This window comes from Diadema setosum, chromosome 8 (genome assembly GCF_964275005.1).
Source record: "Diadema setosum chromosome 8, eeDiaSeto1, whole genome shotgun sequence".
In the NCBI taxonomy this organism is placed as follows: domain Eukaryota; kingdom Metazoa; phylum Echinodermata; class Echinoidea; order Diadematoida; family Diadematidae; genus Diadema; species Diadema setosum.
This window is the reverse complement of record NC_092692.1, coordinates 23,139,038-23,157,205: the sequence shown is the minus strand read 5'-3', so window position 1 is coordinate 23,157,205 and position 18,168 is coordinate 23,139,038. Positions and strand designations below refer to the sequence as shown.

At 39.2% G+C, this 18,168-nt stretch overlaps 1 protein-coding gene across 1 annotated transcript in view; it reads right to left on the bottom strand.

The window, feature by feature from the left end:
* The window catches only part of LOC140232380 (nuclear distribution protein nudE-like 1-A), a 225,960-nt gene that overhangs the window by 189,589 nt on the left and 18,203 nt on the right, over window positions 1-18,168 (bottom strand). Inside the window, exon 2 of the mRNA XM_072312507.1 lies at window positions 17,675-17,828. Coding sequence (XP_072168608.1) covers window positions 17,675-17,828 — 154 coding nt within the window. The remainder of the gene's footprint in view (window positions 1-17,674; window positions 17,829-18,168) is intronic.

Here is an 18,168-nt window from a genome sequence, read left to right as displayed (position 1 = left end):
TTTAATGTGCCCTGGACGAAAATGACCCAATTGCAGAGAAATGCTGTACGGCAATACCGCAGACGCAAGGTAGACTTTCATGTGGAATTTGATAGGCTATATTTCCAAGGAAAAGAAGTTGTGGCGACTACGTCTGCAGCTCATGTGGTACAGACAAATTTCAAAGCTAGTCTGGGATGTGGAAGCAGGACCAACTGGCAACAAATAAAGAAGACGCAAGCAGGTCTGTCTTTCAGAGAGGTAAAACGAGTGCTTGGCAAATCCCGTCAATACCAGAGTCATCGACCTTACTTTAGAAACAAGGTACCACCCAAAACAGTGACGTCCAATGCAGTTAACGAGCGGTGGCAAATGGACTTAATCGACATGCATGCTGATCAGGTGCTTCACAAGGGAAAGACATATAGATACATATTGTCTATCATTGACACTTTCTCACACTTCCTACTTCTGTGACCTCTTCCAAGAAAGACCAGCTCCTACGTAGCTCAAGCGTTAAGGAGGGTTTAAGCAGAGCACGGAGTTCCGAAAATCGTGCAATGCGATCAAGGTTCCGAATTCAAAGGAGCAGTTGACAGACTACTTCAAAGGAGAGGCATAAAGGTGATTAGAAGTCATGCGTACCATCCCCAGTCGCAAGGAAAATGCAAAAGATCACACAGAGAGGTACGGAGCAAGATTCTCTTCAAGATGAGAAGCCAGAGAGGTTTCAACTGGGCCAGGAGCCTCTTTCAAATACAAGAAGTGATCAACCAAGTTCCCAAAGAGGTATTGGGAAACAGGTCTCCTGCTGAGATACAGGCAAACAGAGGCAACAACTCAGTGTGCCAGGAAGTAAGGGAGGCATCTCAGCGATTGACGCATCAAATGAAGAAAAGGACCTCGGGACGAATCCCAACATCAATCTACCGAAAAGGAGAAAAAGTGTTGATCAAATATCACTCAGCTCCTAGTAAGAAGTGTGTGCCAAAAAGAACATACACTTGTAAAGCTGTGGTACAAGACAGAAACTTGAGTAAAAACAAGTATAAAGAACAGTTTTGGAGGCCAGATGGAAAGTTGGACAGCACATGGATTTCGGTGACGGATATCACTGGTGTTACAGCAAGGAAAGAAGCACAGGCAGCGAGGAGATCTGCTGGGGCTGAGGTCAAATGAGAACAGCATCAGAAGAGGTTTCATATTCCTTGGACCCACAGGAACAGACTTCAGCGCCTGAAAAACCAGCAGATTGAGATTCTTCTTGACCCTCGAGAGTATCCTGAAAACTGCCAATTCGAGGCATTTGCGCACCAACTGTCTTTGTTTGAAATAAACAGAACGCCACAAAGACTGCGAGAAGAAGTTGTTAATCACCTGAGACAATTTACTCCAATGTACAATGGCTTTATCGCCGGAAATACTTCCGCTTACGTCGAGGAAATGGACAAAGAAGGAACATATGGAGACCATTTGACTTTACTAGCACTCTCGAAACTGTACAATGTACAGATCCTAGTTGTCTCATCCATGGGTGAAGAACAATGCTCTGATATCCCCAGATGGTAGATACAGTGAGGAAAACTATCTGCTAACACTTGGATATTTTCCTGAAGGTAGTGGTGAACATTATGTTAGTGTTTCAGCAGACAGTCAAGTCAGATCAGAGCTACTGAAGAAGTACATTGGTAGCAGTAATTCTGAAAACGAAGAGCAAAGAGAGGAAGATCTGGAAACAGAGTGAGAACAAGGTCAGAGCGAAGAACAAAATGAGGGAGATCTGGAAACGGATAGAGACCAAGGGCAGAATGAAGAGCAAAGTAAGGATGATCTCAAAATGAACATATCACGAGCAGAACGAAGAGCGAAGTGAGGAGGATCTCGAAACGAACACAGACCACGAGCAGCCTGAAGAGCAAAGTGAGGATGATCTGGAAACGAACACAGACCACGAGCAGAACGAAGAGCGAAGTGCGGATCTCGAAACGAACACAGACCACGAGCAGCCTGAAGAGCAAAGTGAGGATGATCTGGAAACGAACACAGACCACGAGCAGAACGAAGAGCAAAGTGAGGATGATCTGAAAACAGATAGAGACCAAGGGTGACACAAAAACAAGGAACAAGTGCAAGAATATCTGCCGCGAGAGGTGCAGTTGTTGATAATAAAGCATCTGCTTGAAATATCACCGGTCAGTCGCTTCGTTCTCCGGGAAGTCAACCCGTTTTTCCAGAGAGTTGTTGATAATGTACCGCTTCCTCGCATACATATCAATTTTTCTGTTATGCAGCGTGTTCCATATCCAGTGAGTGTCAGGCGACTAGTGAAAGCTGCTGGGAAAGAAGTGGTCTTGCCCACGAAGTTAGAAGAATCCTTGCGAATCCCAGATGGTTTTTTGCTTAGCTGTGGCTATGAGAAGAAAAGCACAGAATGTTCAGTGTCGTAAATGTTTCATATACACGACCACGGTAGAATTGATGTTCGTAGTCAATGGTCTGAAAACAAAAACAGATGATGAATCCTCTTCTTGCCATTTGCTTTGCCTATGTATGAAAGATGGAGATACAGATTAGATTCCTTCAATTTTTTTACACACCATCAATCATGTGCGAAATTAAAAGTCATGGTGATTTGAAATGTTCTTCAGGTTCCGTTTTGCCCATAAAACCACATATGATGCATATTGAGATTGATGATGTTCAAGAAATAAAGACTCGAAACAAATTATAGAAGTAAATGAGGGATAATATGGTGTCTTTGTAAAATGACGCTAAAATTAACCTTGAGTTATTAGAATCCGCTGATTTATTGACCTGTGTACATTACTATCATTGACTGGGAATCCAATTGATTTGTGTCATAAACATCTTCGGCGATTAAATGTGATTTCTTTTCGCCTCACTTCATTTTTAAAGAAGAAATAAAAGTCAACTTATTTTCTTTACAATGCTTAGAAGAATATACTATAATGACAACAAAGTTTAATTCATCACTGACTTGCGCCATTTTCTTTTCGCACTAGATATGATAGTTGAGTGCATATAAGATAAACGATATAATTTGAAGAATTTCAAGAATGTTTCACAAATAGATCCCCTCTGATATAGTCTATAGAGAGGCAGTCACTTTGTTCAACACTCAGATTTGTACACTTAATTTTAGGATAACGGAATGTATCCTCTGCATGAAATTCAACGCATTTATTGTTCGTCTTGCCACGGCGGGGGGGGGGGGGGGGGGGGGAGGTGTCACTAAAAGGTCGATGCTTCGCTCGAACATGTACCTGATCAAGTCCTTTGTCATTTTTTTCTTAATGTAATATCTTTTTTTTTCAAATAAACCTTCAAAAGTATACATTATACCTTTTCCCTCCCCCACCGATTGTTGCAATTTCCATTGTCAATTTGTGTTACGTTTACGTTCATTGTGTCTTACTTAACATACCAGTGTCTTGCCCCCCCCCCCCCTGCCAACATTCTGCTAGTTTTTGCTTAACTATTCTGTAGTTCAACCGAAACCTGATGAATGCAATTGTTTGTAAATACGTACAAGTACATGAATATTGTGTACGAAAAAAAAAGACATCAGACTTTAAGATTAATTGGAGTTCATTGCCTGTCGTTTATTGTTTGTAGTTTGTCATCCGTCCCCGGTTTATTCAGAAAAAAACAAAGTTATTTGATTTAAAAAAAAATTAGACTGTGCGATTTCAAATTATGCTTTCATATGCCATATTGCATGTTAACACGTCTAAGTGCAAAGCAATATTAATTTGTTTGCCATTAACACCGCTCGTCGGTTGTTTTATCAGTCCACCTATGTGAAAATTTAGGTTAAAGACCCACTACAGTAACATGAAGAAAAAGTATCTGTATGGTCGAGGTTATTACTGAAATCTTGGTACTTCATTGAATGCATTAGATTTGTTGTTGTATTATAGATCCATATTGTTTTAACAGTCAAGATCTGTTATTACAATTCTTTAAAAATCCGAAAGTGAATAATACTTCACCCAGGTAGAAAAGTACAAATTGGGACTTCGAAACGGGTGAAATTTAAATCGTTCTGTGAATATTTTTGTTCTTGTATATTGATTCATGGGGTATTAACAGTTTCTCCTGATTGTTTGCTTGCTATTATCGATTCATGTGGTGTGAACAGTTTCTCCTGATTGTTTGTTCCTTATATTCATTGTTTGTTTTCAAACGTTCACTTAATGTTGAATTGTATTCATTTTAGAAAAACACATCAACAACAGAACATAAGAACAACAGAAATTTATAGATAGGCCTAATAAAACGTAGATATATTTGTTTATGAAAAAGTAATTAAATCACAAAAAGAGGGGTAGAGAGCGAACCTTTTTGCGAGCAATCTGAAAGCTGAAGTATAAGTAGCAATTCGGAAAACAAGTCATAACAAAATATGTTAATTTTTCAAAGAAATTTCAGTTTGAAATAATGTGGACAAAGTATACATATTGGGTCATCTATTTTGTCGATACATTAAGTCATGGAAGGGTCCATAATTAAATGACAATACTCTTAAAACTCCGAATGTGATTATAACTTTACACATGCAGTTAAAGGAGAAGTACAGGCCAAAAAATAACAGATTTTGATAAGAAAGAGAAATATATACCAAACAAAATGGTGCAAAAATGATGAAAAACCGATTAGAAATAATGAAATTATGAAATTTTGATTTTTGTTTATTTTCGAAAAAACATTTCTTGGGTAGTCCTTATTGATATTCAATAGGGCGAGGTGATGATGTCATACCCTCACAAATTTGTACACTTTTCATTTACAGATATTGATAAAAATCTCATTTTCAGGTAAGCTAAAGTAAATCCAACATAGTTTGATTCCCACATAGTTTGATTGAAATGCAGCCACTGTTATGGTTCTCAAGAACATAATGAAAATGCCTTTTCCCCTTGGGTCAGAACTCAAACTGTGACCCCCTTTTGGGGCCCGTGCCCCATATGTCCTATGAACAACTTTGAGTCCCTACCGCTTAAGGATGATTTCCACAAAGCTTGGTTGATATTCCGCCGCTAGTATAAAGGAAGATTAAGAAAACGTGGGTTTTTTTCCCCCCTTGGCCCCCATCCCGAACTTTAGCCCCCTCTAGAAGCCCAAATGAGGCCACATGCCTCATATAAATAACTCTGGGTCCCCACCCCTTAAAAATGAGCATTTTTATTATGAATTTTGGTTGAATTTCAGATGCTGGTTCTGAAGAAGATGATAAAAATGTTTTTCCCCCTTGGGCCCAACACCAAAGTATTATTTCTCTAGGGCCCCAAGGAGGTCATCCTAGGTATTGCCATGAAAAAAAAAAAAGAAGAACTGTACATACTCTTCATTCATACAGGTATCTACATACAAAACTTCTTGAGACTCATGTTTTTGGTCTGGAGAAGAGGATTATTTAACCCTAATAGACAAAGCTCAAGCTATTTTGACCCCTTCCACGCCCAAGGGGGGGGGGGGGGTACATTGTGCCCCCTATATAACTTTTTATGATGTATCAACGTCATATTTGGCTCATGGGTAGAGCAACTCGTACTCTACATGACCCAACATTTGAAATTTCTCAATGTCACCCATTTAGGGAGCTTTTTACCAAAATGTAAGAAAATACATAGGAATATGCTAAAATCATGTTTTTTCTTTGTTTCTTTATCCCCGGTATATATGCTTAATATTATTTCATATCAATCATTTTCATATTTGCCACAAGGGACAAATAAGTCAACTTTCACTTTTGTTATGGTTGAAATTTCTCAAGGTCAACATGTGGGGGCACTAATCATTATAATATGTGACCCGCGACAACGGTTTCATGCAAAAGTCACAAGAGCCAATTCCCTCATAGGCGGGGTACAAAGATTTTGACCATTATTTTTGTCGATTTTAGGGTTTTGCAGAAATTGAATCTTTGATATGTTTTCTACATCTACACTAAATTTCACAGCATAACACTAAGTTTTTCCAACCGAAAATGGAATTTTAAACACCCTATGTTGGATCGCACTCTTCAGTTTCGATCTTCTTTCGAACGCCGCGCCGCTATGCACAGTGTTGCTATGGCGCGGCATCTCGCGTGTGATTGGATAGTGCGTCGCACACATTTACATAGTTCGGCTTTCGGAGATACGCCTTGCAGCATGTCGGAAATGTTTTGTCCACGCATGCATGCTCCATTGTTGTTGCAACAATAGATACCAGTGAGCTCGGTATTTAGTGTACGCTCTTCGTTTGGCTTTCTATCCGAGCTTTTCTACCACAATGTTCGACAACAGAAGTGAAACAAAAAGTGAACAGCAACACTATGCAGCACTAACTTACGTAACATGAAAATAAATACGATAGGGAACATGGTTTAAGCGTATCAGAGAGGCAATTCGCCACACAAATCGTGCAACATACGATCGGAAACCGACTTCGTAATTGTGCTTGTGGTAAATACGACAGCAGGTTGACTCAAAAAGACAACAAAGAGAGAAAAGGAGTGGTCATTTAAATGACCAGTATTCACATAATACACCCGATATAGTAAACTTCAAAATTGCACCAAACTATTAAAGTGAAGTCATGTTGGATTGTTTGTTTGTTTGTTTGTTTGTTTGTTTGTTTGCTTGTTTGCTCGTTTACCGCACAATGCAACACCAGCACGGCTTGGAAAAAAAAACCAGGAAGCGATACCCTTTTGATCTTTCTGCCTTCGAAAGGGTTTCAATGATGAAATTTACGAGACAAATCAACGCTATGAAAACGTGATTTGTAAAGATGTGGATACGAATGTGCCGCCCGCTCCCGTGACGTATACGCACAGGCATAGCGTGTGGATGCCATTGAGTAATGCATGCACCATACACACGTAACCAGCAGCTTGTAATTATCGTATCCGCCATCTTGACAGACGTACTAGTAAACAAACCTGAGCGAAACGCATTACGTGCTTTCGGCTCCATACGCCGAGTTCCGAGGAAGGTGCCCGGGACATTTGACTCTCTCAGTGAGCCAATCAGAAGCCGCTGTGGTTGCTAGAGGCGGAGCTTAATCTCGATTGGCACCATTGTACGGATGGGTGATTCTCACCTCGCATCGCCTCTGGGCATTGTCTTCGAGCATGAGGGGACTCTTTAAAGCCCGTTTTCTCGCAATTTTGTCAGGCCAACGAATCAAAAAGTGCTTTATATTTCGCTTTATATGACCACTTACATACCTGCCAACATTTCAAGACGAAATATCTTACTTGTGGATTGCAAAAATCTTATTTTATATGCAAACTGAAATTAAAAATCTTACTTTTGGTCAAATCTTCAGAAAATACACATGAAAGGTGTGCTAAATATTTTTAAAAAATCTGATTTCTCTCACAGAAAATCTGATTTTGCTATTTTTAACGTAAAAAATCTTACTGAATCTGATAAAATCTTACTAGTTGGCAAGTATGCACTTACAGTACCTGAGAATACAAGTGTTTTATATCAATGTAAAGCTTAGGAAATGGGCAATGTTATTCAATGAAACAATGAATTTTCAAAATTCCCGACTTTTGCCTGAAACCGTTGTCGCCGGTCACATATAAAAAATGTATGAGACTTATGATGTATTGCTTGCGATAGGTACATACATTGGTATCACATTTCTTATTTCCATAATATCAAAATGTTGAGTTTGCAGATTGATAATCTATAAACAGATGCTGCAGGCAAAGATTTTGTGAAAATGACACAAAATAAAAGGGTAGTCTTTGGAAAATTCTGTATTTTCGATTATTTCTATTATATCTGTTGTTTGATATCTATGTCACAAAAAATAAAGGAAATAATAAGAAGACCATTTCAGGGTAATTCACAACCATAATTACTTCACATTTTGGTCCTTCAGCAAATTACAGCCAAGAAAACCCCTATTTCATCCAGTGTTATATTGTAAACTGAAATTGGAAGAGAAAAACACACAAAAGCTGACGAACATGGTTGTCAGTTTACCGTTGCCATGGTAACCAGCAATATCGGACATAGCAAAATTATATATCAAAATGATTGCAATAAGATTTTAGGAAAAGTCAGCAAATTTGGTTGAAATCGGGTAAAGGGTGTAGGTCGGAGTGGCAAACAAAAATATGGTAGGGGCCACAATGTGCCCCCCCCTTGGGCATTATAGGGTTCAGTTAGCCCACTTATTTCCCTTGGGGGCCCTCCCCTGGGCCCCCTGGAGGCCACTTATCTAATGTGAAAATCTTGGGTACCTCCCCTCTAAGAGTGATTCCCCCCAAAATTGACTAAAATCTTGTGATCGATTTTACATGCACGAAACGACGCACGACTTTAGCCCCCGATTCAGGTGATCTAAAAATCGTATTATAGGAGGCGGTCACCCCATACATCTCTGTATTGCCACCCATGACCCAGACATATGAAGGTGCCATGGCAGCACAGGGACTCAATACATTGTATATCTATGCCAGAAAAATGCCTCCCCCCCCCCCTTCACAAAATTACTAGCCCTGAACATTAGTTCTGCTTGGAACAATTATTGATCACCTTAATTCTTACTCCTGGAATGCTAAATCTCCTACCAATGCACCCTAAATAAAAAAAAAGAAAAAAGAAATACAGAATCTTTATCTCAGGAATGGTTTAATACCCCCACCCTTAACTGGCCGATTACACACTAGCAGTGTCCCTTTAACAAGCCAGTCAAGGCTTCATTCTCCACAAATTATATAGAAATATCACAGAAGATAATTTATACTCACGCACTAGTACGCATACGACGGCCTTATGTGAGAAACAAACAATTTTTGTATTTTCTCTGATTTATTGCTGTGTATGTTGTTACCATGCGATGCAGTACCCATCCTTAAACGAATGTGTCTTCTATGTCTTCACTCCAAGACCAAAGTGCGTGCCAACTATTGTGAGCATTTGGCAAAAATTAAGGAAGTAATTTGATCTGCAAGATTTTGTCATAGTTTGCTGCGATGATATACTGTTACCATGGCAACACACTAACCATCGCGTCTTAACACAAGGCATGTGCCAAATTGTGTCTCGCCCATTCACGTACAAAGAATTAATATCTTTTACAACTCCCAGAAGTTAATTGACCTGCTTATGACCTTTGACCTTGTGGTGACCTTCAACACCCCAAGTGACATTTACCATCCAAGTTTGGTCACAAACGGACAAAAGAATCAAAAGTAATGAGCCATACGCGAAACGCGCCATAAAAACTTAACATTGGGCCCTAAAAATTTGTTGACCCCTTTCTGTGACCTTTGACCTTCTTATGACCTTTAACTCCACAAGGGACATCTACCGTCCCAAGTTTGGTCACAAACGGACATAATAGGGATCAAAAGTTATGAGCGACAATCAAAACGTGCCCTAAAAACATAACATTGGGCCCTAAAAGTTTGTTGACCCCTGTCTGTGACCTTTGACCTTGTGACGACCTTCACCTCCCCAAGGGACATCTTCCATCCAAGTTTGGTCACAAACGGACAAAGGGATCAAAAGTTATGAGCCATAAACGAAATGCGCCCTAAAAACTTAACATTGGGCCCTAAAAGTTTGTTGACCCCTGTCTGTGACCTTTGACCTTGTGGTAACCTTCAACTTCCCAAGAGACATCTACCATCACCCAAGTTTGATTGCCATTGTAGCAACATGTGCTGAGTTACGCGTGATAAGAGAGTCTTACAAGTAAACTTTAACGTATGATCCCAAATGACCTTTGACCTTATCATGTGACCTCTTACAGCACCATAACATGAAGATACCCCAAGTGCATCCATCACCCTAAGTTTGATTGCCATTGTAGCAACATGTGTCGAGTTACATGTGATAAGAGAGTCTTGCAAGTAAACTTTTAATGTATGACCTCAAATGACCTTTGACCTTATCCTGTGACCTCCAACGGCACCATGACATGAAGGTACCCCCAGTGCATCTATGACCCAAGTTAGATTGTAATCCAAGCAACTTGTGTGAAGTTATTTGTCAAAAGAGAGTCTTGCAGGTAAACTTTAACATAGAATTGAAGATACCCCAAGTGCATCCATCACCCTAAGTTTGATTGCCATTGTAGCAACATGTGTCGAGTTACATGTGATAAGAGAGTCTAGCAAGTAAACTTTAACGTATGATCCCAAATGACCTTTGACCTTATCATGTGACCTCTTACAGCACCATAACATGAAGATACCCCAAGTGCATCCATCACCCTAAGTTTGATTGCCATTGTAGCAACATGTGTCGAGTTACATGTGATAAGAGAGTCTTGCAAGTAAACTTTTAATGTATGACCTCAAATGACCTTTGACCTTATCCTGTGACCTCCAACGGCACCATGACATGAAGGTACCCCCAGTGCATCTATGACCCAAGTTAGATTGTAATCCAAGCAACTTGTGTGAAGTTATTTGTCAAAAGAGAGTCTTGCAGGTAAACTTTAACATAGAATTGAAGATACCCCAAGTGCATCCATCACCCTAAGTTTGATTGCCATTGTAGCAACATGTGTCGAGTTACATGTGATAAGAGAGTCTAGCAAGTAAACTTTAACGTATGATCCCAAATGACCTTTGACCTTATCATGTGACCTCTTACAGCACCATAACATGAAGATACCCCAAGTGCATCCATCACCCTAAGTTTGATTGCCATTGTAGCAACATGTGTCGAGTTACATGTGATAAGAGAGTCTTGCAAGTAAACTTTTAATGTATGACCTCAAATGACCTTTGACCTTATCCTGTGACCTCCAACGGCACCATGACATGAAGGTACCCCCAGTGCATCTATGACCCAAGTTAGATTGTAATCCAAGCAACTTGTGTGAAGTTATTTGTCAAAAGAGAGTCTTGCAGGTAAACTTTAACATAGAATTAGAAAAGAGAGTCTTGCACATACTCTTTAATATATGACCTCAAATGACCTTTGACATCATCAGATGACCTCCGACAACACCATAACATGAAGATACCCCTAGTGCTTCTATCACCCAAGTGTGGCTGTCATTGCAGTAACAGTTGCCAAGTTATGCATCATACAAGAGAGTCTTGCAGGTAAACTTTAACAGACGGACGACGGACGGACGACATTTGGATCCCTTAGTCTCGCCTTCACCTCCGGTGGGCGAGACAGAAAGGCGGGGGGGGGGGGGGGGGGGCTGGCCGCTAACCGGAGTATCGCAGTCAATACTCTTGATGCAATTTCCCTGTAAATTAAGGTCCATTCTCCCTTTCGCTAGGAGACCCACCCCCCCCCCCACCCCAACATATGAAGAACTTTGGGTCTTTCTACCGAAAGGATGATTCCTAGCAATTTTGGTTTAAATCTGTCCATTGGTTCTGAAGAAGATGGAAATGTGATTTTCTTCCCCTCCCCCTTGTTTGTTCCGCCTCTAAACTTTCACCCCTCTAGGAACCCAAGGGGGCCATCCTAAACATTGCCATGAACAGCTTATATTCCTCATCTATCAAGGTATCTACATGTATAAAATATACCTCTTCCCTTGCCCCCCCCCTCACTCCCCCCTCAGGGGTGGGGGGGGGGGGGAGGGGGCACTTGACCCACACTTACTTACAACTTTGGCACCCTACCCCCTAAGAGTGACCCTCACCAAGTTTGATTGTCTGAAATCCGCCAACTGGTTCTGAAGAAGATGAGAATGTGTTTTCCCCCTTGCCCCCCACCCCCCCCCCCTCCTCGCCTGCAAGGGAGATACCCTAGGTATTCCCATAAACAAGTTATGTTCTTCAGCTATAAAGATATCCACGTACAACATATCTTGAATGTTACAATGCTTTTTGGTCTGGAGCACAAATTACTATCTATTTCCCGGGGGGGGGGGGGGGGGGGGCTCTCCATGGGGGCCACATTCCCTACATGAATATCCTTAGGACCCAACCCCTATAGCAGACTTGCTAAGGGGGTAAACGCTGCATTTTTTAGTACAAATGTCCTACTTGGCACAGATGTTCCCTAGGGCAATTGAAAAATTTTCATCTAAAGAGACATTCTGTATCTATGCAAATAAGCCTTAATTTGCATAATTTATGCAGAAATACATATAAAAATTATGAAAAAATATATGTGATCTAGCGAAAATACCTAACTTGGTAGAAGTATTCTATAGAGTAAGTGGAAACAATTCCTGCAAAAATTCATTTCATACCTATGTAAGTAAACATAAAATTTGCATAATTATGCAAGTTATTGTGCACAAATCTGCATTTTTGAGAGAATTTCTAAACTATTAAGCACTGGATCTTGCAGTACAAAGTTTGAACCTGGGATGGATGTTCCTTGGGTCAAAAATAAATTATTCATCTGAAGAGACAAACTGTCTCTATGCAAACATCTGTTATTCGCATATCAATACCTACACATCTATAGATAATCAGAACAAACAAAAAGCCTCAATGTGACAATGTCTTAAATTGCTTTGAACTTGATACCCAAAAACCTAATGGAATACGACAATATTCTCACAACACTTTACAGTTGCTTAATTATTGTTTCCATATTATTTAATTAACTTAGGCATTTTATGCATAAATTATGTAAATAAGTACACCAGACGTGAAATTTCGAAACATATTGATCTTTAAAATAATTTTTGCTATCAATTTTCCCTTATTGCATAAATGCTTTGCAGGAAGGGGAAAAATAACAATCGATAGTGACACTCTTTTAGATATGATTATGCAAATCTAACAGTAGGGCCTACAGTATGAACAGATGCAAATTGGAACAATATTGCTTACAAAAGGACTGTTTTTCCCTTGCAAACAGTACACGACTGAGGTCATGGTTAGACTAGAAATGTCGCTATGGCGACTGGTATGCCTCCGCCATAATGCATGGTTCTCCGAATAGGTCTATAGCACAATGTCTTGACAATGTGTGATGACAGTTTCACATAACTGGCAAAATATTCAAATGACTTGTTTGTCGATCACACATGCATTGAATGTTCACTTTCCTTGAACTAGGTTTATTTGGATGAATGGCTATACTGTCTATGAAGAGTGCAGGTATTTGGGGATTTGAGGATTTATACCCAACTTCTGACTCTTTTATATGTTTAAAGAAGAAGTAAAATGTAGCATTTTCACGTGACCTTTGACCTTTTGGCAAGAAACTTCCAAGAGAATCTGTATTGGATAATACATGCATACACTAAATTTCAAGAAAAAACTCCTGCAGGCATTGTATATAAGAGGGAAATAACATTTGACATTTTGATGAGTTGACCTTGACCTTTGGCCCCTTACCTTTGATCCATGACCCTTAAATTCTCCATGATCACTGCCAGTCAGTACATGCATATATACTAAGTTCCATGAAGATACCTTGAAATATTTGTGAGATATGGAGAAAAAAGTGAAATTCTAACATTTTCACTTAACCTTTGACCCTTGATCTTTGACCTCATGACCTAAAACTCTCTCTGGGGAATCTTTATTTGGTAGTTCATGTATACACCAAGTTTAAAGAAAATACCTCCAGGCATTGCATAGATATAGGGGAAATAGTGAAATTTTGAGCATTTGACCATGACCTTTTGCCCTTTGACCTTGAGCATGTGATCCTAAAAATTGATAGGCACAACTTCGCCCACTCATACATACACATGCCAAGTTTCATTAGGATACCTCTAAGGGTTTTTTAGATACCCTGTCCACAAAATTGGTTACGGACGGACGGACGGACGGACGGACGGACAACCCGAAAACATAATGCCTCTGGCGACACTTCGTGGCGGAGGCATAAAAATCATTACAAAAAACACTACCATAGTGAAAGTGTGAATTCTGATTTCCATTGTATTTTGTAGGCAATCAAGCGAATAAGAGGCTTTTTACATCAAACTGATTATAAACTTGTGCAAATTATGTGGATGCAACCTTGGGTATCTGCACACATTAAGAACGTAAAAGCTTGAGTTAGAAACAAAGTCTGTTTCTGAAAAAAAAAAAATGTTAACTCAGTACACTATGAGCTACTATGGCATGGAAACTATGCTAGGAAATTTATACACAATAACATTTTGACAAGGCAATAATATGCAAAAATTGTCATGTGAACTATATAGGAGATGTTGTACTTTAAGTCAAATAATCTCAGTCTCTGACTTAAGATCAGTCAATTTCAACCATAAATCAAAGCAGAAATGATATGTTCATAGCCATAAAAAAGTATATTCGATGGCTTTTACAATTACTAGGTTGTGATTTGTCAACAGATCGTCACAGGCTACTGTTTACGAGAATCGTAAATATCATATTCTCCCTGGTTGTGATTGTTTTCCCTTGGGATAACGTAACTCCCTGGCAGTCCAAAGAATGTCATATTCCACCACATTTCAGCTAATACCTGTATAGATGATCATGACCTACATACATGATCTTGAAGCTTTTTCCAAAAAAAAAATAATAATTATGTTAACTGGTTTAGTGTAAAGATGTCAGAGGTTAAATCAAAAGAAATACACAGGTAAAAATGTAAAAGGTAAGAATGTCAGAGGTTATACATGTGTGCATCAAAATTAACTTCCATGCGACCCATACAGTAATGATGGCGATGACTATACCATGTCACTGAATTCCATGTCCTTTCCTACTTATCAAGAGGAAACAAAAACACTTGAGAGGGGAGGGCTTAACATTTTTTCGATAATCAAAAAAGGTATCACTGTCAGGTAGAACATGCACAAATATGTACACTGTACTAAGTTTCATGATACCTTGATTCATATTCAAGATATGAAAGAAAAAGTGAAATATAGCACTTTCATCTCAGCTTTGACATTTTGGAAGGAAATTTCTCAGAGAATATCCATTCGGTAATACATGTATATATTAAGTTTCAAGAAAAATCCTACAAGCATTGCAAAAACTTGAGGGAAATAGTGAAATTCTGAGGGCCAAATTGACCTTGATCTTTGACCCCTGACCTTTGACAAATGACCCCTAAATTCCCTAAGTTCCATGAAGACACCTTGAACCATTTGTGAGATACAGAGAAAAAAGTGAAATTTTAGCATTTTCACCTGAACTTTTACCTTTGACCTCTTGACCTGAAAGTCCGCAGAATCTTATTTTGGTAGTACATTGTATGCAGTCACTAAGTTTGAGGAAAGTACCTTCAGACATTGCATAGATATGGGGAAAATAATGAAATTTTAGCATTGACCTTGAACTTTTTGACCTTTGACCTCTTGCCAATTTTACTTAAAAACTGCTTAATCACTTGCCCCATCATACGTCATCTTTGGACCAGGTTTGGTGAAATTTGCATAATCCAGTCTTGAGTTATCGCGTAAACTGATACAATTTCTTAAGTCAACCTTGACCACTGACTTCTGGTACATTCGGTATTAATATGCACAATATGCTAATTAGGTGGTATTTGCATAGACAAATAGTGCTTTGATATTACAAACCATTTCCTTTTGACTAAAGGAAATGCATACTACTTCCGTAGTTTTCATCAAAAAATGCACTTCATAGACTGTAGGAAAAACTTTAAAAATAATGTTTTTACTTTACTTTCTTTAGTAATTATGTAAATTAGCTGGTAATGATGGTTCAATTATTCAAATTCTTTTCTCATTTTGTTTCATAAAGTGTTTCTAACGGGTTATATCTATCTAGGATGAGATTTAAAGGAAGTTTCATTAAGGCTTCATTAAGGCTTTTCGTTCTGATTATCGAATGTGTAGGTAATGATATGCACATATACAATTGTATGCAAGTAACAGGTTGTTTGCATAGAAACAGTTTGTCTCTTCAGATGAATCATTTATTTTTGACCAAAGGAACATCCATCCCAGGTTCAAACTTTGTACTACAAGATCCAGTGTTCAATAGTTTAGAATTCTTTCAAAAATGCAGATTTTTGCACAATAACTTGCGTAATTATGCAAATTTTATGTTTATTTACATAGGTATGAAATCAATTTTTGCAGGAATTGTTTCCACATACTCTATAGAATACTTCTACCAAATTAGGTATTTCCTCTGGATGTACATATATTTTTAAATAATTTTTATATGTATTTTTGCATAAATTATGCAAATTAAGGCTTATTTGCATAGATACAGATAGTCTCTTTAGATGAAAAAATTCCAATTGTACAGAGGAACATGTGTGCCAAATAGGACATTTGTACTATAAAATGCAGTGATCACCCCTTTTTTCGCCCTTAGCAAGCCTACTACTAGGGATGATCCCCACCAAGTTTGATTGAAATTCACCCACTGGTTCTGAAGGAGAAGATGAAAATGTGTTTTTCCCCCTTGGCCCCCACCCCTCAAACTTCCACCCCAATCTTGGGTATTGCCATGAACAAACTATATTCTTCATATATAAAGGTATCTACATACAACATACATAGACTGTATTGCTCTTGGGTCTGCAAAAAAGATTTTTAAAGTTTATTCCTTTTTTCTCCCCTTGAGGGCTTTCTCCCTGGGCCCCCCTGGGCGCCACATGCTCCACATGAACAACTTTGGGTCCCTACCCTGTTAGGATGATCCCCACCAAGTTTGACTGAAATTCGCCCACTGGTTCTGCAGGAGAAGATGAACATGTATGTTTCCCCCTTGCCCCCCCCCCCCCCCCCCCATCACACTTTCACCCCTCTAGGGCCCAAGGAGGCCATCTTGGGTCTTGCCATAAACAAACTACATTCTTCATAAATAAAAGTATCTACATACAACATAAAATATTATCTAGACTGTACTGCTTTTGGGTTTGGAGAAGAAGATTTTTAATATTTACCAATTTTCCCTTGGGAGCCTTCCCCCTGGGCCCCCTGGGGGCCACATACTATCCATGTTCAACTGTGGGTTCTTACCCCCTAAAAATGATTCCCACCATGTTTGGTTGAAATCTGCCAACCGGTTGTGTAAGAGAAGATGAAAATGTAAACAGTTCATGTGCAACGCACGACGGACGAAAAGCAATCGCAATAGCTCACTCGAGCCTTCGGCTCGGGTGAGCTATATAAGTGTCTTGCCTGTCTTTACTGCAGGACCATATAATCTTAACTCCTTCACCATAGAGTAACTCTCAAGCCCATCCATGGGTTTTTAGTTCAGTTACCAAAATGTGCAGATTGTCTAAAATGTGCCGGCAAATCCACTTTTAACTGCACATTTTGGTAACAGTTGATCCGTCAGGTATAGGTGCCGACACTAGTGACGGCACATTTTGGTAACTTGCACATTTTGGTAATTTACCAAAATGTGCCGATTTACATAAAATGTGCCGTAACAAGGGGTGCGACTTTTTGTTCGTTTTGTGATGCACGGTCACATTTGTGTTTGCAGGGGTATAAAAATGCTGTTACCATGGCAACACATTGCTGACAATGAAGAAAGATGCAGTTTGCACATGTATGTCTTTGACTATGGTGGTCACACAAGCCAAAGTTCAAGTTAAATGCTAAGAAACTGAGGAAGTTAGCTCAATTCACATTATTTTGGTACCGTATGCTTTTCATTGCCAAACTCTGTTACCAATAACCACATACAAATAGCAATGCATTGTTGCTAAATATCTGTGTTTTGCACATTGCATATTGATGGTATGCACTAATATCTGGGGTCAAATGCTCAAAAACCAACTCAACCACACAAACAAACTGTCAGGATTACCTTTAAGTTGTCACATTCCATGTGTAACCTTTGGTTGGTTGCTGTCAGGTCCTTCACCTTTGACTCTGACTGCTCCAATTGGGCCTCTAATTCTGCCTCCAGTTCCTGACTACTAATTTGATATTCTTCAAGCTCCTCCTTTGTTTCCTGCAAACTGATAGACAAAGGAAACAATGCTAAAAACTATTAGCAGTGAGGAATTTTAAAGGTGAGGGACTTGTAGTTACCTAACATCAAATACATCACTTAAAATATGCTTGTGTGTGAAACACAAGGAATGTTATGGTAGCAATGACATCTTAACCTCACTCTTTGCCTAATTATACCGTCAGTTGATATTGACAGGACTGGAGAAAACATGTCAACTTGGGCAATATTCCACTTCTGCGTAAGCCAAAGAAAAATTGATTTATATATGAGCATTGTAGAACGGGAGCGTGATGTGGCTCCACAATTCACTCAAGTAGGATTACAGATTAACCCGCGGACACAAT